The sequence below is a fragment of the Dromiciops gliroides genome, chromosome 1 (assembly GCF_019393635.1).
Source record: "Dromiciops gliroides isolate mDroGli1 chromosome 1, mDroGli1.pri, whole genome shotgun sequence".
Classification (NCBI taxonomy): domain Eukaryota; kingdom Metazoa; phylum Chordata; class Mammalia; order Microbiotheria; family Microbiotheriidae; genus Dromiciops; species Dromiciops gliroides.
The window spans coordinates 161487977-161510715 of NC_057861.1; the positions used below are offsets into that span (position 1 = coordinate 161487977).

At 41.9% G+C, this 22739-nt stretch overlaps 1 protein-coding gene across 1 annotated transcript; it reads right to left on the reverse strand.

Moving 5' to 3' along the window:
- Window positions 1–300: 300 nt before the first annotated feature.
- Window positions 301–20912, reverse strand: IRF4 (interferon regulatory factor 4). The gene is made up of 9 exons (XM_043978197.1): window positions 20857–20912; window positions 18520–18872; window positions 17010–17196; window positions 15360–15448; window positions 14198–14339; window positions 11038–11145; window positions 7953–8306; window positions 2182–2294; window positions 301–444 (listed from the first exon to the last, which is right to left on the reverse strand). The coding sequence occupies exons 2-9, from the start codon at window positions 18757–18759 to the stop codon at window positions 301–303; spliced, it is 1377 nt and encodes a 458-aa protein (XP_043834132.1). The 5' UTR covers window positions 18760–18872; window positions 20857–20912.
- Window positions 20913–22739: the final 1827 nt, after the last annotated feature.

Genomic DNA, 22739 nt, shown 5'->3' on the forward strand with positions numbered 1-22739 from the left:
GATCCTCCTGAGTCCAGGACTGACGCTCTATCCATTGTGCCATTTAGCTGCCCTAGCTCATGCTATACCGTGCTAGCTAAATGATCATCCTGAAAAGGCAGTATTTTCTTTCTTCAGTAAGAAACAGCCATTATCATTGAGGTTTCACAAGGATTCTTCTGTCACTGGGAATAACTGTGAAAAATGGCCAAATAGCATGTTCATATTTACTTAAATGTTATCTTTGATTTGATAATGGCTACTCTTCTTAAGTCATTCATTGTCGTGAAGTTTTTTTTAAAAAACTTGCTTTCAGCATTTTCATTCTTGGATGGAGGAATGTCGAATTGGTCGATGGTAATCCTCTGGTCCAGTAATGTGTTCTTGTAAATCAAAGCCCCTCAGAAAATGTCCACTATTTTGCTGAGCGAAGTAATAGAGTTGCTTGGCAAGTAATGGCTCAACCTAATGATAAATTAAAAAAAAAAAAGTCAGTTGGTAATGCTTCATGAAGTGCTCTTTGTTCTTAATCAGCTAATAAACACTACCACCATTAAATGCAAATCTGAGTCTATAGCCACCCAAGACCAAAACATACAGACTTTGGGAAGCACCCAGATAGTTGACTTTTTCCACATTATTCATCCAAATATTTATTTAATTTTAAACACTGATCAGACTCTACCGATGATCTTCTTTCTTGAGAATTAAGGTGTACTAGACCAGGAGCAAAAAGACCTGGGTTCTAGCCTTGCCACTGTCTAGATTTGTGTTCTGAGTAAGACGATTCTTCTCTCTGTGCCTTCTACCATAAAATTCCTAAATGAAGTCTAAAGTTCCTTCAATTTTTGTACAAATTTAGTTTATGATTCTAAACTACAAACTCACCTGGACTTAAAATTCACAAGCTACTGAAACTGTACCTATATCCAGGTAAAATAAAACCAAGGACTGGGACAATCATCTGAATGATCTGGGTGCAATAAACTAAATCTTCCCACGTGTGTTGCATTTGTTATGGGGACAAAAACCTCAAGTTATTGGGGATACAAAGAAAATTCTGATTTGAATAATTCCCAATAACCTCCTTCCCTCATATAGATAAGTCTTCCTAGCATAGAAAATTGCAGGTCTATCATTCCCTAGATGAAGGGGACCTAGAGAATTCATGCTATTAGAGACTGTGGGGTCCACCAAGTCAGAGGACCTAAGTCCAAATTTTATCTCTGCTCTTTTTCTGTCTTACCTTCCTTCTCTGGATCTCAGTTTCTTCATATCTATAATACTGGAGGTGGGCCGGGGTGGGGAAGGTCCTTAACATGGGTTGTATCATGGATCCAGTGAAATCTATCTTTTCTTTTTTTTTTTTTAGTGAGGCAATTGGGGTTAAGTGACTTGCCCAGGGTCACACAGCTAGTAAGTGTTAAGTGTCTGAGGCCGGATTTGAACTCAGGTCCTCCTGAATCCAGGGCCGGTGCTCTATCCACTGTGCCACCTAGCTGCCCCTGAAATCTATCTTTTCTTATTCTCAGAATGATGGTTTTAAAGCATAAAATAAAATGCAAAGGACTACAAATGAAACCAAGTATATTGATATAGTTACCAAAATTTTTTTAGCAATTTTGTGGACCCCAAGTTAAAAACCCCTTGAAAATGAGGGGGTCAGATTAAATGACCTCCAATGTCCCTTCTGGCTTTAGGACCTAATATAGAAAAAGGCTAATTGAGACATTTCATCTAGACTATTTTTTCAAAGTGAAAATAGAGAATTTCAAAGAAGTGTTCTGATTGTCAATTCTCAGTACACTTCAATACAATAGGAATACTCTAAAAAAACCAGATGGGAACAACTGAGGTACAGTGTGGTTAAACTGCCTCAAGATCATGTGGGGATAAACAGAAATAAAGTTCCTTGAAGTTTAGTTTTTCATGCTGTTCATTATACTCTATTTCCTCCTCACATCTTTGTCTCTGTCTCTGTCTCTATCTGGGGGTCTCTATCTCTGTGTATCTCTATTTCTCTCTGTCTCTATCAACGTCTCTGTCTTTCTCTCTCTGGCTCTGTGTTTCTCTTTCTCTGCCTCTCTCTGTATTTTATTTACCCAAGTTACATGGTTCATCTTTTTACTTGGAACCAAAATAAAAAAGTGATAGTCACTCCCTTTTCCTAATGCCATAAAAATTCAGTAAGTGTATACTTACTTGGGCTGTGATAAGTTTCCTTTGCCTCTGGGGGTCTGGAAATTCTTCTCCAAAGCACAAAACCACCTGGAATCTTGGCAAAGGGCGACCATGATGAGCAAATGCTTGCAACTCTGGAGATAAGAAAAGGACATTTAGAAAACCCTTTCTTTGCACTGTAAGTTTCCAGGGCATGCAGCAAGTGCTTAATAGTGATACTGCTCTAGAAGAGAAAGCATGTGGCAATGTAATACAGCATTGTTTGTGTCATGGACCCCTCTGATAGACAGGCAAAGCCTATAGACCTCTTTTCTCAGAATAGTGTTTGTTAAATGCATAAAACAAAATATATGGAATTATAAAGGAAATCAGTTATATTGAAAAAAACCATCAAAAAAATTTAAGTTCATAGACCATAGAGTAAATACTTCTGGCATAAAGAGAAAGCTACTGAAAGACCAAAAGAGATGAATAAGAGTGAACCTGCTAAGACAAATGGGTGATAGGAGGGAGGGAGAAAAAGAAGGAACAAGGGACAGAAAGAGAAGGAAAGAAAATGAAAGAGAAAAGAGAGAGCAAAAGGGAATATAAAATTCATAAAGGTCATCATGGTGTGAGAGCAGTTACTTAATTACAAAAGGTTTCAAAATGTTTTATTTTCCATGAAAAAAATCAAAAAGGTAAAGAAATGTTTCTTGAGCATGTTCCCCCTCCTCCCACCATGTCATTTCTGTGGCATTCCAATGCCATCCCTACTTTCATATAAATCACAGAACTTCACTCTGTGGCCAAACCAAGGCAAACCAAAGTAGAAGGAAGACTTCATTGTCTGGGAAGAAGTATGGTGGATGCAGAAGGAAGCACGTGGATGGAAGGCAGGAGAACCAGAAATTCATTCCAACTTCTACTACCAACTCAAAATGACGATAAATCACTTCATTCACTAGGCACCTACTTCCTCACTTATATAATCTGGAGACAGGCTGGGTGACCTCTAAGATCCTATCTCCCTTTAAGAGGCCAGTAGCTTTACAGACTGTTAATTTAACTTTCCCCAGTCCTCCCATGGATTATTTCTCTGACCCCCCAGATTTGAACTCACAAAGATGAGTCTTCCTGACTCCAGACCTGAACTCTATCCACTGCACCACCTAGCTGCCCCTGATTCTCATTTTAGTCTAGGTCATTTTAAACATGATGTTTAAAATGAGATTTCTTTATAAGGTGAAATAAAGGTACACCCTGAAGAAATAAAGTGAGTGATAGACTGCATTCAGTTTGAGGTATATTCATGCTACACATTTTCGACATCTTTTGGTAAATACCATGCCTAAAAGATTTCATGCTGAACTGTATTCTGGGGCACCTGCTGGAGGAGAAGGGTGATATGGAATGGAACAACATATGTAATCAATCAGCCATTGATTATTGCTGCCAAGCACCATGGGTATGCCTGGAGACAGAGTATAGCTCAGATCCACAGTCCTTCCCTGAATACTTATAATTGAAACTGGAGCCTTGCTGAACAGAGAAATGCTCAGCCTATTACATCAGCCTATCTTCCCCTTGTTGATGTTCAAGATAACATTCCTGTCTTGGGCTGTTTCGGTTCATTAAGGAAAGGGTAACATCTCAGGTCTCCAAATTTAACACAGTAGCTTTAAACTGTGCAACAGCCCTGAAGATGCATCTTTTACCAGCTAGATGCTCCTGGTTCTTGCTTCCAGGGGACTGTCCCTTATAGTTTGTGTATCCTGGATGGGCAGATATGAAAAAAGTTTCCATCATCCTCTTCAACTGCAGAAGAGTTTCTAGCTAACTCACTTGACTATGTAAAGAAAGGGGGTTGGGAAGGGCAGCTGAATGGCACAGTGGATAGAGCACCGGCCCTGGAGTCAGGAGTACCTGAGTTCAAATCCAGTCTCAGACACTTAACACTTACTAGCTGTGTGACCCTGGGCAAGTCACTTAACCCCCATTGCCTCACTAAAAAATAATAAAAAAATTTTTTTAAAAAGAAAGGGGGTTGGGGAGTTGGGGTAGGCAGTTGTTTCCAGAATTCAAACTAACCAAAACTACTTCAATGAAACTTGGAAACAAGTACAGGAAAATAGAAAGCTGAGGTAACATTCTGGGTGATAAACCTCCCCAATGCCTGTTAAGAGAAGAGAGGAGTTTGTGGTCTATGCTATTCTTCTATTCGTCATTCACAGGATAAATGCTTATTCCTACACTTGATTTTGCCTATGTGGATACCATCTGAACACCCAGAACTAAAAAGCAGTCTTGGTTCCAGTCTGGTAATCTCCCAGGTCTCTAGTAATAATAATTTAATGATAATGAGAAGAATTGGAGAAGGGGCAGGGGAGATGGAGGGAGAGGAGGAGAAGGAGGAGGAGAAGGAGGAGGAGGAGGAGGAGAAGGAGAAAAAGGAGGAGAAGAAGAAGAAAAAGGAGGAGGAGGAGGAGGAGGAGGAAGAAGAGGAGGAGGAAGAAGAGGAAGAGGAAGAAGAGGAAGAGGAAGAAGAGGAAGAGGAAGAAGAAGAAGAAGAAGAAGAAGAAGAAGAAGAAGAAGAAGAAGAAGAAGAAGAAGAAGAAACAGCTAGATAGCACAGTAGATCGAGTGCTGGGACTGAAGTCAGAAAGACTCATCTTCCTGAGTTCAAATCTGACCTCAGACACTTATTAGCTGTGTTACCCTGGGCAAGTCACTTAACCCTGTTTGCCTCGATTTCCTCATCTATAAAAAGGAGCTGGAGAAAGAAATGGCAAACCACTGCCAAGAAAACTCCAAATGGGGTCACAAAGATTCAGACACAACTGAACAACAACAACAAATGATCATAATAATGGCTGGTATTTATAAAGTGCTCTAAGGTTAACAAAACACTTTCTTAGGTAATGGAAAGTGCACTCACTGGCTCGAGTCAGAAAACCTGGATTCAAATCTTGCCTCTGATTCTTATTCCCTATATGACCTTGAAAAAGACTCTTCTTCCTCCCTAGACATCAGTTTCCCCATCTGAGGAATGAGGGGGCATGATAGGGTGGACTGCATAGCCTCTAAGCCCCCTTCCTTGCAATCTTAGAACTTAGTTGCATCTCCTGTGACCTCCTTTGATTCCCACAACAGCCCTGAGAGGGAAGTATTACAGGTATAACAAATCACAGCCTGGCTCAAAGATAAGAGTTTTTGTAATTGTATTAAATTATAACTTCTGAGTGTGTGAGAGGATCGGTCTAAGGGCTGGGCTGGACCATTCCCACTCTGCAGGAATCCTTTTGGCCACTGATTGAATATACCAGCCCTTCAGGTACAGAGCAGCTTAAGAACATGCAGCTGAGGATCAGAACAGGAAGGAAATGCATACTGAAACCTCAAGGGGAACTCAGGAAGGCAGAAGTGATTTTCTTGAATTTCTTAGGATTCTTGAGCTAAAAGCCCCTACTTGTGTGACATCCCTCATTTCCCTCACCCAAAGCAGGCAGTGCCTCTGTATCTGTGGCAATATGCAGCTTTCTCCAACTGCTTCCCACCTCCAAGCCTGTGCAGCCTCATTCACCCTGTCTGTAGAAACTGAGTGCTAAAAGAATCCAGAAGGACTGCCCAGTCTGGTCACCCCCACCACCATTTTTAGAGAGAAGAAACTGAGGCCCAGAGAGGTTAAGTAAGTTTCCACCTGATCCACAGAGAGAACAAGGCAGGACCCGTATTGGACCCCAGACTCTCTGACCCTAGTTCTGTTGCCCTTTCCCATTGTACCTTTAGAAAGGCCATCCTGACAATCTGAATCCAATGCAGGCAGGCTCCACAAACATGGGCTTAGCTGGTTTCTGTCCTTCCCTTTCCAGTATCATGGGGCACCCATTCAACTGAACACAATAGAACGACTGAAGCCTGTGCCCATAGAGAGTTCTGTGGCATTGCCTAAGATGCCCCCAAGAACCTAAAGGTTTTACTTTGTAAGGATCACAGACTTAGGACTGGAGGGGACCTTCAAAGCAATTGAGTCTAACCTCCTTGTCTTACAGAGTAAGAAGCAAACACAATGAGAGGAAGTTACTTATCCAGGGTCACACAGCTAATAAGAGTCTAAGGCAGAATACAAACTCCAATCTTCCTCACTATGCTTCATCCACTCAGTCACCCATTAAGTACCCTTGCCATTTTACTTCCTTAGAGAAAAGTTCTCATCTCCCTCTTGTTTACATCACTCCCTGGTAGGCTGACTAGGCACCCAGGGAAGCAAACTGTTGTATAGGTACAAATATAGGCCATGCTTCTCCTGACCATAATTCAGTTTGCTTAAAACATGAGTGCAGACAATAATCAGTGCTGCTTTTAATACACATAAATAGACTGTTTTATACATGTTTCCAAGAGCTGTTATATGGCTATTTTATGTGTACCAGAGGCAGCACACGATGTTGGATAGAGAACTGGTCTTGACACCAGGAAGACCTAGATTTTAGTCGTGCCTCTAACAAACATTGTCTATGTGACCCTGAGCAAATTGCTTAACTTTTCAATGCTCTGAAGACTATAAGCTGAAGATAAGGTATCAACCAACATTGATAGAGGAAGCATCCTCACTCAGGAGTTCCTGAAATCATAAGTTTAATCCTTATCTTGACCAATGTACTTGTTCATTTCAAATAAATCTCATTTTAATACTACAAACTAAAATGATCTGGACCAAAACAGTAACTTTTTCAGGAGAGAGGATAGCATTTAAAAGACTCTACAAGGGTCTAGACTATCTCAGCCTGACATTGTTGGCATCTGCCTAACCTTCTGGGTCAGTACAGTAAGAAGATCTTATATGGTCAAAGATGGTGGGGGCAGCTAGGTAGCACAGTGGATAAAGCACCAGCCCTGGATTCAGGAGGACCTGAGTTCAAATCCGGCCTCAGACACTTGACACTAACTGTGTGACCCTGGGCAAGTCACTTAACCCTCATTGCCCCACCAAAAAAAAAGATGGAGGACTTCTGGGGAGAGGCTGCCAAAAATTGGTGATGATTTCAGGGGATTAAAAGTTGAGTGAAGGACAGGAAATAGACAATGACCAGCTACTATCCCCATCCTCTCCTCTCCAAAAAGGGGACTTCACAGAGCATAAAATTAGTCCTTTAGAATAGGCTTCAAAAGATGGGACCAGTTGTTATTGTGAAAGTTAGCCTAGGACAAATCTAATGCAGATACTTAACAAAAGATATAATCAAGACCTGCCATCCCAATGTACGCATCACAACAAATAACTCAAAGCAATAAAGCCTAATAATTTCCCTCTTTAGTCAGATTCAATAGACCCATTTCAAGTTTCCATATGCCAAAAGGCAGTTGCATAAAGATGACACATCTGAGCTTGCATTATTAATAACATACTTCTAACTCTAACCTTTACAATTCTTCTAGGAAATTTAAAGGTCTGAGACATTATTACATATGCTCTCAGAGAACATATTGCTAAAACACCTAAATTTCTATTCATGGGATACTATTTGTTGAAAACCAGAATGTAAAAGGCCATCCCATCAAGCATTTCATCTGGATTTCTATCTCTTCCCCCTCCCCACCCCCAATACCGACTCAGAGTCCAAGACAATGTTTGGTGGGACAACAGGTATGGCAGATGAGCCAGAAAACCTGGATGAGCCTTAGCAAGGTGTGGAATCAACATGGGAAAGGTCTCTGGGCTATATGAGGATGAGCTAGTCATTCTTGACTATTATTCCCACCTTCCTCCTAGCCGTACAACTGACAGACATGCAGACAAGTATGTGCCTTACCTGATAAAAACTGTTGTGTGTCAAAAAGTTTGCAGGTCTGATCCCTTTCCAGCTTATTAGGACGGTCACTGCATAATGCCAAAGGTCCATTCCAGTAGATCCGGCTTTGACAAAGTCTCTTAGCATACAACCCATCAGGTGCCATCCAGAGAATCACTCCCCTTTCCAAATGGCTCAGCAATTTTTCAATGTTTTTCCTCTGGACATTATCCTCTGGATAGGGGAAAAGAACCTGATCCAAGGTGCTGGCATCATAGCTCTGGCCATGAGATATCCTACAACCTTCAGGACTTGAAGTGGTTATCTCCTTCACTAGCATATCACGATAATACAAGCAGATGTGCAGCCGGCAATCTGGAGAAAGAGATTTGTTTCACAGTCAGCATCGAAAGAAGAGTACCCTATGCCCATCCTATCAGATACCACGCTGAAAGCTTTTAACTTGCCTAAATGGTGCTTGACTTGTTCTCATGGTGCTGATGGTGGGACCAATATTTCTAAAATACCAAATCTTGTACTAATGATCAAAATTTACTTTTGAACAAAGGAGTTAATTCTGAACTTGAGAAAAGAGGAGCTCTAGAGTCAGCCGCAACCAGTTAAAAGGATGGTATTTCCCAGTTGCTGGGGCTTTGTCCACTGATGCTTTATACTTTGCTTTAGCTTTGAGTGATACAGCATCTGAGGATATGCTCCATGGAAAGACCAGAGCAGGCATGAATTGGGGATTAAAAGTAGCGGCTAGGTGGCAGTGGATAAAGCACCGGCCCTGGATTCAGGAGTTCCTGAGTTCAAATCTGGCCTCAGACACTTGACACTTACTAGCTGTGTGACCTTGGGCAAGTCACTTAACCCCCATTGCCCCGCAAAAAAAAAAAAAAAAAAAGTAGCATGTCTTATTCTAGACAGGGTGCTATGCAGGCATCTTTATGGGAATCAATGGATAAAAGTGAAAATATGTGAAAGGAAAGGAAAGGGTAATGAATGAGAGGGAAGGGAAGGATTTTATAAAATGGCATTTTGTCAAAATGAAAGGAAACATAATATACCCACCAATGCTTTGCAAACTAACCAGTAATGAGAAAAGTATTTCTTGAAGGCAACATTTACATAAATATAATCAAAATCCTATCTAACTTTCTACTGATGTTTGACAACAGTCTTTAAGACTGTGTGTTCTAATGTTTTAGATGGTGGAGCTTGCAAATTTATTCAAGTTTCACCTATTTAGGAAAGATCCTAGCCTTTATAAGATGAGGGAAAGAAGCTGCCCTAATGGTTAGAGGGTTCTTTAAGACCTTAAACAAGGGCTCTGGACAGGTTTCAGATCCCCCAATTCTATACATTCAGTGGCTGTGAATATTTAAGGGGGGGAAGGTAAATAATTTTTTCCTGAATCTGATCAAAAGACACAAACCAATCTTGACAAGGAAGACTCCCAAAGATGGATCCCATAAAACCTTTTTTTCCCCTCCAATCCAGAGAATTGGTTCAACTTGCCACTCAGTGTTTGTGCAGACAGACTCACACACCAAGGACTCAAACAGAGTATATATTAACAAAGAGGAGGTGTTGCCTAGTGGAGGTGATTCTTGGGGCAGGTTTCATTTCATTTAGTGACGTCAGTTGTCACAAGGTCGAACTGACATAAATAGCTGTTTATTTCCTATTCCTCTCGCACCCACGCAGACTGGGGTGCCCAAGAAAAGAGTATGAAAGTTTCTAAAAACACAGATGCTCTCATACACAATTCTTACTGCCCCAAGACACCTCCTCTCAAAAGGCATACTCAGTCATTTGCAACTTCTCAGAGGACCAAAGGAAATATCTTTTTAGTTTTAGCTCTGACACTGCAATCATTGAAAATCAAGGATCCAAAAACTACTATGAAAAATAACCTCCCCCCTCCCATATTACACAGTCTCTAACATCAGTTTTTAAATGGGGGTAGTTTCAAGGTGAGTAATACCAAAGGTTAATACTGATCTGTACAGGTCAAATCACTTCATAATGCAGTCCAATGAAGTTATCTAGCTTCTTTGGCTGGTCTACAATTATGCTACATCAAATAATCCTTAAAATAAGGGAAACTGGGGTGCAGAAATCCAATTGTTATGCAAAGATAATTGTTGCAATGAAAGTCATAAACTATATTTGCTAGTTAGACAGTCAACAAAGATTTATTGTCAGTCCTTGCTCAGAAATCAAGCTCTATGGTAACATTTATTCAGAATCCTGCTACAAGTGGACACTCAATGTGTATTTATTGAATAAACTTATGCATCATCAACACTGAAATTCATGAACATTATTCTTATTACTAATAAGAATAGCTGATATTTATATAGTATTTTAAGCTTTGCCAAGTGCTTTACAATTGTTATCTCCTATAATTTATTGGCAAGGCAGTTGGCAGCAATGAACTAAAGAACCTGCAATTCAAATGATGGTCACTGAAGAAGATTGATGATTCTAAAGGTTGCTTTTGTTTATTGGTTACTTCCAATAATTCTAGTTTAGTTTTTAGCATATACATGTATATGTATTACATATGTGTACATGTGTACACACATGCAGGAAAAGAGGAAAGAGGCCAGTACCAGATGCCCTATACTGGGATCCCTGTTGTAACAAGTCACTGTTTCCTGAAGGTGCCATATTAGTGATAAATTTCTATGCTTCCTGGCTTCATTTAAGTCCCAACTAAAATCCCATCTTTTACTGGAAGCCTTCCCTTAATTTTAGTGCCTCCTCCCACTCTTAATTATTTCCTATTTATTCCATATATAGCCTGCTTTGTATAGATCTCTTTGCATATTGTCTCCCCCATTAGAGCATAAAACTGAGGTCAGGCACTGTTTTTTGCCTATTTTTGCATCCCCAGCACTTAGCACAGTGTCTAGTATATAGTAAGCTCACAATAAATAAATGTTGATTGATTGATTGATCCTCTTTTTTAGAGAGGCTCAAGTCATCAGAGATCGGCTCAGTAATTAGTTCACAAATGTGAGACACAAGTGATAGCTGTTATTACCACATTCTCTCGGTGACTTATACCAGTAGACAGACAGAACATCACACTTACCTGAGAGGGCCAGGGCTTCAGCAGACCTTATGCTTGGCTCTATGGATATTCCAGGAGTCTGTGACTCAGGTGGCGCACAAGCATAAAAGGTGCCCGTCACCTGGCAACCTGTATTTACAAATAAAAACCAAATAGTTTCTTAACTGACAGTCAAAGTCAGCAAGAGGCAGCATCTTTGTGAAGCAATGTGAAGCAATTCCTCCCAATCCACAAAATAAAGCTGGGAAATAAACTGGAGGCCTTACACGGAGGCCATTATGGTGAGCCTTATAGTGCAAGAACCCAAGAGGCATGTCAGCTCTGTGAAACAAGTGTCCAAGGTGACTGGTTGAAAGCTTGCTCTGTAGGAAACTGAGGCACAAGGAGAAGAAGCTGAAGAGCCCAAAGTCCTACCATGTAGAACCTTTCTGACATAAGCACACCTGAATAGGAACTTTTCAAATATTTAGTTTATTTTTTTAACCTTCTTTTGATGAGTTTGGGGAAACTGAGCCAGGAGAGGTACACCCTGGTCTGTTTTAATAAAGAACGACTCTGCAATGAATGAACATTCCTTTCCATTTGCTTCATCTTATTTTTCCTTCGGAGATTTGTCTTGTCATTCCCTCTCCTAATATACAGGGTATCTCGAAGGTCTTAGTGCAATTTTAAATTACTAAGGCTTTAAACTTCTCTAAGAGTTTTGGGGCATCCTGTATTTATAACCACATTCTCATAGTTAATACTTATGGCTATCAATCTAATAGGTCCAGATCCATTGCACACAGACCCGAAGCTCAGGAATACTATTATAATCTTAGTTTATTCATCTCAAAAAGGGGGAGAATATGGCAAGATGATTACCTCAGAAAGCATCACTGAATAATTCAAATAAATAAATACAGAATGTTGTGGATATAAGTTATAAAACATATATCTAATAATAATATATTATTTGTTAACAATATTATGCCAAATGCTTTTGGAAACTAAAGACTGTTCAGTTCTTTGTCTTTGCATCCCCAGTGTCTGGCACAGTTCCAGGCACATAGTAGGTGCTTAGAAAAATGCTTGTCAACTAATTGGTTGACTGAAAATAGAGAATGTAGCATATATTGCTTAAATAGGAGTAAACTGTCCCAGAAAATGCAAAATAAGTAAATTATTAAATATTCTCTCAGTATTTCTACCCAAAAAACAAATTTGTAAAAGTCATAGCATTCGCTAGCATATTGTACTAACTATTCTCTTTAATGCTATATTAAGAATTTCCTATATGCTATATTAAAGAGTCTTTCTTTGTTCTGCTTTTGCTATATTAAGCCAAATATCTCCTGTGAAATTTCATTTCAATACCAGGGGGAATCTCCTTAAGGGTTATGGCCTGGTCTATTCTAAATGCAATAAAACCCCTCTGAAACTTAATAGTGCTAGGTAGCTTTTATTTTTTCATTATGTAAATCATTTTATGATCTTAAAAATTAGGGATTTTTACATGGAATCCATTGAACTTATTTTTTAAAGTATTTAAAACTAGAACCCTATTTCTATGTAGGTATGCTATACCTATCTAGGTAACTATATTTCAATATAATTGCTTCTCTTAACAAGCACATATATTTTATTTTATGCATTTAAAAAGCATTCTTTTGAGGAGTCCCTATGCTTCATCAAGAGTCCAACACAAAAAAAGGTGAAATTCCCCCATTTTAGATACATTTTATAGATGTTTCAATAAAGTGGACACCCTGTGGCAAACTTCTGGGATGAACATGGAGTCAGAGGAAACTTCAAATTCATGAGATTACAAATCCACTTGAGTATCAAGGATAAAATATTCCATATCCAAACAGTGAGGTGTAGTGGAAAGAGCACTGTATTATATTGTATTTTGGATTAAAAAGCAGGAATGCAAATCCTAGCTTAGCCACTCGATGCTCCCTGTGTCACCCCAAACAAGTTATTTTACCTGGCTTGACTTTAGTCTCCCTGTGATTCAAATAAGGGGTTTGTACTATATGACCTTGAAGTTTCCTTTCAACTCTAAAATGCTAAGGTCCTGTGCTAAGGTCCTATTTTTGATAAAGACTCATGTCACAACAGATGAATGATAAACTGAATCAAAGATAGATACAGGTGATAGCTACTATTCTTTTTTTGATCCACACTTGTAATTTCATCAGTATAGGGACCTTTTGTGTGGAAACTCCCTCCATTGATAGACATCAGCAACTCATCTATAACTAATATTCTTAGAGAGTTCCCTAGGACATTGATAAATATTGTGACTTGCCCAAGATCACACAATTTATTACTGTCAAAGGTGAGACTTCAACCTAGCCCTTCCTGACCTTGGCCAGCCCTCTGTCCACTTCATTGCCTTTTGATAGCTGCTATAATTCATATTTTTAAAATGAGGGTAATGTTGTTCAATCATGTCCAACTTTTCATGATCCCGTTTGGGATTTTCTTGGCAAAAGATACTAGAGTGGTTGGCCATTTCCTTCTCTTGTTCATTTTACAGATGAGGAAACTGAGGCAAACAGGGTGAAGTGACTTGTCTAAGGTCACATAGCTAGTAAGTGTCAGAGGCTGCATTTGAAGTCAGGAAGATGAGTCTTCCTGACTCTAAGCCCAGCATCCTATCCACTGTGTTAACCTAGCTGAGGGCAAATCTATTTGGCACCCCTGCACTATCTCATGAATCATTAGATGGAAAAGGATGACAAAGTTCTTGACCACATCATAGGCCTGGGAGTAAAATTTAGAACTCAAGAAATCCATTACACCAGACACATGATGGCTTCTCTTTAGAATAAGATTCAGTATCACTTGATTATACCATAATCTTAATACAGTAACTTGGAACCAGCACTGGAAGATAAATAGTCTTTTGTTTTGTCCCCAGTAAAGAGAAGAGAAGAGATGAAGAATAGCCCAGTTAATAGGTATAGGATAAAGAGACAGTCATTTATCCAGCAAACTGTCTTTCGTCTGCTTTTACACATGTCGGTCATTCTTTACACTGTTCTCAGAAAGGGGAAGCTCTTTGTCACTGATAAACAATACTAGATTAGCAGTGATTTTTTTAAACTGTGGTCTCATTATCAGTGAGTTCAGCATTAGTGGGCCCGAAGTACAGGCCATGGATAAAGGAAACCAACACTGGAATTCTTCTTACCATTCTCACAAGCAGGGCCCTGCCAATGGTGAGGTCGAGGCCCAAAAGGGACAGTTGCACATTGATAGGGGATTTCTGGGTGAGGCTGTTCTGGAACAAAATCTCTCCAATTACGGTCGTGGGGCATCATATAGTTTGGAACCTGTTCAGATCAAAGAAAGAAGAAATACAATAAAGACTTTGGGGAACTCCTCCCAGATCGTCATATTAATAGGGGACACTTTTCCTTTGCATACTCCTGGACTTCCTAGGGATTCACTCATTTGGCAAGTGGCCAATAATGATTCTAGCACCAGAAAAAAAAGTTTAGAATGAATTGTTCGTCTCACTGACAAGTTAAAGACGATTTAAAAAAATACAATCAAGGCACTGTTGCAAAATATTGATTTATGCAAAGCTTCATCATATGGTTAAACTCTGACACCAAAAACACCACAGGGAAAACTACCTCCCTTTACCCATCAGATTCAATCAAACAGAGCTGTAATTCACTTTAGAAAAAGCCAGCTAGGATCAGCTGCCCTGTGGTTTCACATGATAAAGCACTTCTTCCCAAGTTATAAATTTCAACAAAAGACCTATTTCCCAGAAGATTTTAGAATCAATTGGGAAAAAAAGATATTCTATTCCTCCATCTTTCCTTACTCTTCTTCTTCTTCTTCTTCTTCTTCTTCTTCTTCTTCTTCTTCTTCTTCTTCTTCTTCTTCTTCTTCTTCTTCTTCTTCTTCTCTGTCTCTGTCTCTGTCTCTGTCTCTGTCTCTCTCAATATGAATCTCAGTCTGTCTCTACCTCCTTCCCTTCCTCACTCCCATCAAACAACATTCTTATAAAACCCACCATTGATTAAACCAATGATATACCAACAAACCATTTGAAATTTTTAAAAAATGTTTTCAAGGGAAAAAGTTGTTGAATTGTTTCTTATCTTGTTCTTACCATACAGACAATGAGCTTGGTTTTAAAAAAACAACTGAATTTACTAGTTGTTTTGTTATGACTTACTCTCATAAGATTCGTCAGTTCAAAACACCAGCCCTGGATTCAGGAGGGCCTGAGTTCAAATGCATCCTCAGAAACTTGACACTTACTAACTGTGTGACCCTGGGGAAGTCACTTAACCCTCATTACCCCGACAAAAAAAAAAAAAGATTAATCAGCTCACCTGAGTTTGTAGTGATGGGTAGGGAGCAGGCATTGCAAAAGAGTGGTTCATAATTATCTGAGGATCCTCCAAGCCCAGTTGTTTAGCTCCTATTTATATTGGCAAAGGGGAAATAGAACAACATTTTAAAAAATAAATAAAAGCTAAGGTTAAACAATAAATTTGGACACAGAATGACAGTATTTCAAAATGAAAAGAGACCTCCAAAAAGATCTAGTCCTGGAAGTATATCATCCAAGGTATTTACTAGCAATATTTACAAGTTTTACTTTGAATGAGAAAATGAGTCCTATAAAGATCAATGGACAGAATGATCCTAAAATTAAATAAACTTAAGATTGGCCTTTTGAGCAGTAGTTAGTCACTAAAGGCTCTTGGGGATCACCAAAGTCCCCAGTGCCCAGTGGTTATCTATTTATGGCCAGAAATATTGCCCATGACATTACTAGAGTAATTCACTGATTCAGAAAAAAAAAAGTTCCAGGGGATCTGCAGTATGTATACCTCTCAGTAAATGCTGTCAGTCCATAAACTCTTATTAAGTGCCTACCGACTATGTGCCAGGCACTGTGCTAAGCACTGTGGATACAAAGAAGGGTAAAAGATATTGCCTCCTCTTAAGGAACTCACAGTCTAATGGTGGAGACAACATGCAAACAACTATGTACAAACAAGATATGTTAAGGGCTACCATTAAGATATATCAGGAAAGGGGGGTGGGGTGGGAGATTAGCTAGGACTTGAAGGAAATCAGTAGGTAGAGACAAGGAGGGAGATGATTCCAGGCATGGAGGACAGCCAGGGAAAATACCTGGAGTTTGCAGAGAGAATATTTCATTTGAGGATCAGTAAGGAGGCCAGTGTTACTGCATCACAGAGCACAATGGGGCTGAATAAGGAGTAAGGAGACTGGAAAGGTAAGAGGAGGATAAAGAATAAAAGCTTTTGAATGACAAATGGAATATTTTACATTAGATCCTTGTGGTGATACTGGAGTTTATTGATTAGGAAGCTGAAATAATGAACCCTGAATTTCAAAAAAATTAATTTGACTGCTTAGTGGAGGATAGACTGAAGGGGAGCAACAAGTGAGGGATATTAACCAAAAGACTGCTGCAGTAGTTAAAGCATGAGGTGATAGGGGCCTGGACCAGGTGGCTGTACCAAAGGAGAGGAGGAGGCAGGGGAGAGATGTGATGAAGGTCAAATGTACCAGAACTTAGCAACAGATTAGATGTAAGAGGGGGGGATAAGAGAATGAAGAGTCAAGGGTGAGGATGACACCTAAGCTGAGAGCTTGCCTTGCTTGGAGGGTGGAGATGCCCTTCATCATAATAGGGAAGTTTGGAAGGGGAGATGCTTGGGGGAGTGGTTAAGGGGGAAAACTGTAATAAAATCTTGGCCTAGAGTTAGAATTTGAGAAGTTCACATACAAGAATACTATAGAAAACTCAAATCAGTGCCTCAAAGAATGAAGCAGAACCTTTATGAGTTTTCAAAAACCTTAGTGGCAGTTTGTATGAAGACAGAAAAAAAAAGACAAAACAGAATTAAAGCACTGAATGTGTGTGTGTTGGGGGGAGGGTGTAGCTTACAATGCAGAGAGACAGATTTGATTTTTAAAATAACAACAGCAAGGAAATTCCCTACCTTTTTTGGCCCCTTCAGGAACAATTCTGTAAACTTTATATGGATCTGAGATATCCAACTGGCTTCTGTCCACCAATTCTTCAAAGTCATTACTCTTGTTGAGGGCACAGCGCAACCTTGTCTTCCAGGTTGGAGGGTCTGGTTTGTCAATGCCTTCCCTGAACTTCCCTTTAAAGAGTGCCCAGGCCTGGGAGGAAAAGTTAAGAAGGGAAATGTAACATTAAAATGCTGGTCATTTTCTAAGAAACTGAATGGAGGAATTGATTTACAAATAAAATCATGCCTTACTAATTAAATCACAATTGTGCAGTATTTCTGCACAACTATTTCCTTTGAGAAATACCATTGCTGAGCTCAAGCAAAATGGTCTAAGAGAAGGCTGGTTGACTGGTGGACTGGACAGTCACCATGTCAAAATGACACAAAAATGGAGGAAGGAACCTCAAAGGGCTTAGGGATTTTGCCAAGGCTGTGGTTATCTAATCCCTAATTCAAATAATCAGCTCCATTATTTTAGAATTGGATTTCTGTCTAGATGAGGCCTCAAAGCTCATCCCCTCCAGATAAGGAAAGTGAGGCTTCCTTTCTGATAGGGACCTAAAGTCAGAAGTGGTTTGCCCAGCATTACACAAGTAGCAAGACTGGGATTCTCAAATAGGAACCGGGATTCTTTGGCTGAAAATCCAACTCTTTTATCTCCAGGGAAATATTGGGGGGAGGGGGGGAATGGAAGGGGTGGGAGCAGGAAGAGAAGGGTAATCCTGTTTGAGGCATACATTCTGAAGGGCTGTCAAAACTCTTAGGAACCTGAAATCTAAGCAAAGACCCTCTCCTTTGCTTTTTCTAACATTACAGGTGGCAAGACAACTTTCTCATTAGATCAGCCTAAACCCTGCTCTAGAATGGAACAAGTTTTGTCTGTAGACTGAGACATTCACAAAGATGCAAAGACAGAAAGACCCAAACAGAGATACAGAGACCGACAGAAACAGGGAGAGTTGCAGAGACAGAGGGACAAAAAGAGTCTTAAGTCCGAAGCCCTTCAGCTCCCTCCAGCGCAGGGCCCCTAGCAGCCTAGAGAAGATCTCCCTGTTTGGGCCAGCAGCACTACTTTCTAGATATTGCTCACCTGGCACTCTTGGGGCTTGTGACTTGGCCCCTCATTTGTGCAAACACCTCAGAAAGCTACCAGCTTTTCGTTTTCTCATGTGGTCTCCACCGGGACTGTACCTGAGGGTTGCGATCCCACAGACATCTACCCATTTCCCGGGTCCTCCCCTAACAGCCCCACAACTCCAACCACCGCCCCTGCCTCCTCTGCCTGCTACTGCTAACAGTAACTGGGGGAGAGCTATTTGCAAGATCTGAGATGGGTGTAAGAGCAAGCTTCCTTGCTCCCCTCTCTCCCCATCCTCCCGCACCTGGGGAGAGGGTATTTCCCCTGGTCAGGAGCTCAAGGGCCACCCCCCTCCCTTTCAGCTTTCCTCCTCGCTCCCCCAGCGTTAATGACCTTGAAGAGGGCAGCATCCTCCTCGCGGTTGTAGTCCTGTTTGCCGGCGTGTTTCCAGGGGATGCGGAAGATGCTCTTCTCCTCATTCTCCCACACGAGGCCCGGGTACTTGCCGCTGTCAATCTGGTCAATCAGCCACTGGCGGAGTTTGCCGTTGCCGCAACTCACAGAACTCATCCCGCACTCGCTGCTGCTGCCGCCGCCGCCGCCGCTGCCGCCGCCGCCTCCCTCCAAGTTCATGCCCCGCGCGCCGGGTCCCCTGGTGCTGCTGCCGAGGCCGCCGCTGCCGCCTCTGCTGCTGCTGCGGCCGCCGCTGCTTCCTCTGAGCCTCTCGCAGATGTCCCGGCCCCAAACTAAAGAGAAGGGATATGGGAACAGGAGCCCGGCCACTCCAGTCTCTGCCAACACTGGTAGCTCAAAGGCACCAACGATGCCTCCTCAAGCCCCACTCCTCCTCCCTCTCGTTAACCCCCCACTCAAGAGAGAAAGGGGGCTGCTGGCTTATTAAGGACTCCAACTCTCCCAATTGAGACTGTGGACTATACTCTTGCACACTACTCGCCTCTGGACACCTTCGGGACTTCCGAAGCCCTTCTGCGTGCGCTCTCCCTTAAGCTCTGCTTGGCTACCTAGATCTCTCCTTTCCTCATCAATTCCCCTCATCAGAGGTCTGTACTTCCTCACCTGGAAGGCATCAACTTCTTATCAGTTGTCTCCTACCCGGGCACACTCCTTTTACACTTGTATTTACACTTTGCACGGCTCCCCAAACCTGCTATGACCTCCCACGTGAGCGTGGGGACTTTTTATTCGCCACATCACTTTAGTTCGAAATACGTCTTGTGGGAACCGTTTCCCCTGCACGCCTAGATATTGGGGGGCTAAGGGAAACTCTCCCCTACCCCTGGCCTCACTGTGATCCCAGGCAAAAAAGTTAACCCGACCTTTAGAGATGCCTTCTGCCTCTCCTCTCACGCTCTCCTTACACCATAGTTAACTCTCCATCCTTCTCAAGCTAAACGTGCCTACCGTACTACAAGGAAAAGGTCAGGGCCCTAAGACTAGAGATGGCTTATTCGATTGGGAAGAAGAAATAGAAGATGAGCTGGTAGGATACGAGAATAATGTCAAACAAAGTCAAGAGTTGGGGTAATGTTGCAAGGAACCCACAGGGTTCCAGACTCCACCTTGGTCACTGTCGCCCGGAGAAAAGAAATAAGAGGATGGAGGCGCAGTGTCAATTCGAGGGTTACATCTAAGCCCACCCGCGTCTCAAAAGGAGGAGTAACCCCGGCTTGTCTAAAAGTGCTCCGAGACTTCTGATGCAGAGTTAACAACGTGAGAGCCCCTCTGTCAGAGATCTGCTCCGTCAGAACCTACAAACTGAGCCAAGGCAGCTCAGAGATTCTCCTCAACTCAATTCAAATTCTCTGTCCCTTTTTTTCCTCCTTTGCCCAGAAATCAAACCATCGAGGTGTCATTAGGAGCTGCTATTTGTTTGCCCACATTCCCGCCCCCTGCCCTCTGCTTCCTCCCCCTCGTTAGCGGCTACCACGTGAAGCTTTAGCAAAGTGCCGGGAGGAGCGCAAGGGGACTTATACAGGGTCTTCCCAGAGTTTTAGTTTAAAGCTTAACATTGCACTAAGACTTTGGGGACACTGTATTTCCCCATGGGAAAACACAGCCTCCAGCCTCTGGCAGCCTACGGATTTCAACTCTCCTCGTGATGTCAGTCCCATAGCATCCTGAAATAATATTTGTAAAAATTGCTTAGCGCAGTGCCAGTCGCACAGGACATGCTTACCAAATGCTTGTTCCCTTCTTTTCCCTGGCCGCTGCTAGGGAAAACTGTGCGGATTCTCTGATCTCTCTCTGTCTCTCTGTCTCTCTGTCTCTCTGTCTCTCTGTCTCTCTGTCTCTCTCTCTGTCTCTCTCTCTGTCTCTCTCTCTGTCTCTCTCTCTCTCTCTCTCTCTCTCTCTCTCTCTCTCTCTCTCTCTCTCTCTCTCTCTCTCTCTCTCTCTCTCTCCTCTCCCGTACACACACACGTGGACTTCTGTCCCAAATCCTCAGTCAGCAAGCATCCTGGGACCTCTATAGAGTTCTCTTCCAGCAACTCTCCAAAGTGACAGCAGTTCAATGGGAACCATCCATCACCTGAATGGGACCCACTCAATCCTGGAAAAGCGCTTGCGAATTTCGGGGTAGCCCTGCTCACTTCCTCCCAGCTGAGACTCCCAGGGATACCCCCTCTCTTTCTCACGAATGCTTCCTTAGACCCCCTTGGCTAGTACTTCCCTCCCACCTAGGCACAGGCTCCCGGGACCGGCAGCTCTTACCTCTGTCCCCAGCCTCAGAGGAGAGGGCTGGTGTTGGGTCCCAAAGCTAAAAGTGGTGAAACTACAACCCTGCGGGGGGGAAAGAGGAACTTTATATGAAGCGTGAACGACCAGCTCGGGGCGGGGACAGGAGGGGGGGCGGGAAGGGGGTCAGGCCGGCGAATGTAGGGAGGAGTGGGCTGAGGGCGGAGACTGGGAGGGAGGCGGGAAGGAGGCGCGGCTTCCCTGGGCGGGGACCGAGGCTCCGTTACTTGAATTTCTGCTGTTTTAATGACGGGGACTGGAGCTAGGCGGGGGAGACATGTGCGATCTGGAAAGCATTGAAGTGACTGAATTGACTTCTTTTTTGTGCGGAAGCATGATCTGGGGTTGTGGAGGGTCGCGAGGAAGAGGACGAAAAGAAGAGGGAAAGGAGGAGTGGAGAGGAGAGGAAGAGAAGGGGAAGGAGGAGAATGGGAGGAGAGAAAAAGGAGACCCAAATCGAACACGCTTCCAGGAGAAAGACAGCTCTGCACCCTAGCCGCCCTAGGCGCCCTCGGTGCCTTCCTAGGCGCCTAGCCGCCTGCCCTAGCAGCTCAGGAAACTTCTCAAGTGACCTGTCTACGGCAGCCTAGGAGAGTTTAGTCTGGCAGTGGGTGCTAGGGATCGGCCTCTTTCCTTTGCCCACCCTACTGTGGTGCTTGGCACTTTAGCGTTCAACCTCTAAGAATCCTGGATAGTGTTGTTGATAATGATGATGACGACGACGACGAACAATAGTAATGATAATAATACCAGCAGCGGTAACATCCACCTTTAAGTGACACCAAAAAACCTATTTTTGGAAGTAAGGAAGCAGCACGATCCAAAAAAAAAAAAAGTGTTAATTGATACTACTTTGTATCAATAGTGTAATTCTTAGATTGTGTGTGTGAGAGAGAGACACAGACAGAGAAAGAAACATAATACACACACACACACACACACACACACACACACTTTGTCTTTCTTATTTGGTTTGGACCTGTGATTTCATCCCTGTGGAAACTCTTTTTCACTGAAACCATGCTGGCAATTACTTTGTAACTTAGTCTTAGTTGCCTGAACTGAAACTTTTTAGTGACTTGCTCTATGGGGTCACACAGCCAGTAAGCATGCAAGGCAGGATTTGGTCTCAGGTCTTCTAAAAAGCCATCACTCTAACCGCTGAGTATGCCTCTCAAATTATAGATACACTAAGTCAAATGTCCATGCTTTAATAATTAAGGTGGATTGAGGGTATTTGGAAATATCAAACTGCTCCCTCCCAGTCTAAATTAGAGAGATAACAAAAGATAGTAAATTATCCAAGTATTCTGTTGTCCCCAGACTCCAAATTCCCACTTGGAAACCAGTTTTCAAAAAAAAAAAAAAAGACTGCTCCCTAGTAGAGGTGCCTAATAAATGTTTACCACTAAAATAACAAAAATTAAAATATTAAGACTTTGTTGAGGACTCTGAAATAACATCTTTGTTCAAAGAAAATTCCCATAGCAATTTGCATTTTGGTCCCCATTCTTTTTAAATCAGTTAAGTTCCTTTTCATTAAAATACTGATAAAGTGAGAGAGGTGCAGGAAGGAGAGGATTTGGAACAAAAAAACATTTTTAGAGTATTTCAGCCTTTCATACACGTGTCCTCTGCACAGGTTTAGTCAGTTTCATCATTTCCCTCACATCCACATCCTCTGCTTTCAAAAGTACAAAACAACAGTCATTGAAGGAAAGCTTTTCAGATAGCACAAGTGCATCTTGTTTAAAAATAACTTGGTTAATCTTCAACGCCATCTTCTGGCTTATTCATTTGCAATATCGCCCGGCTTTCAAAATAAAGGTAATTTTTAAATGATATAATAAACTCCTTCG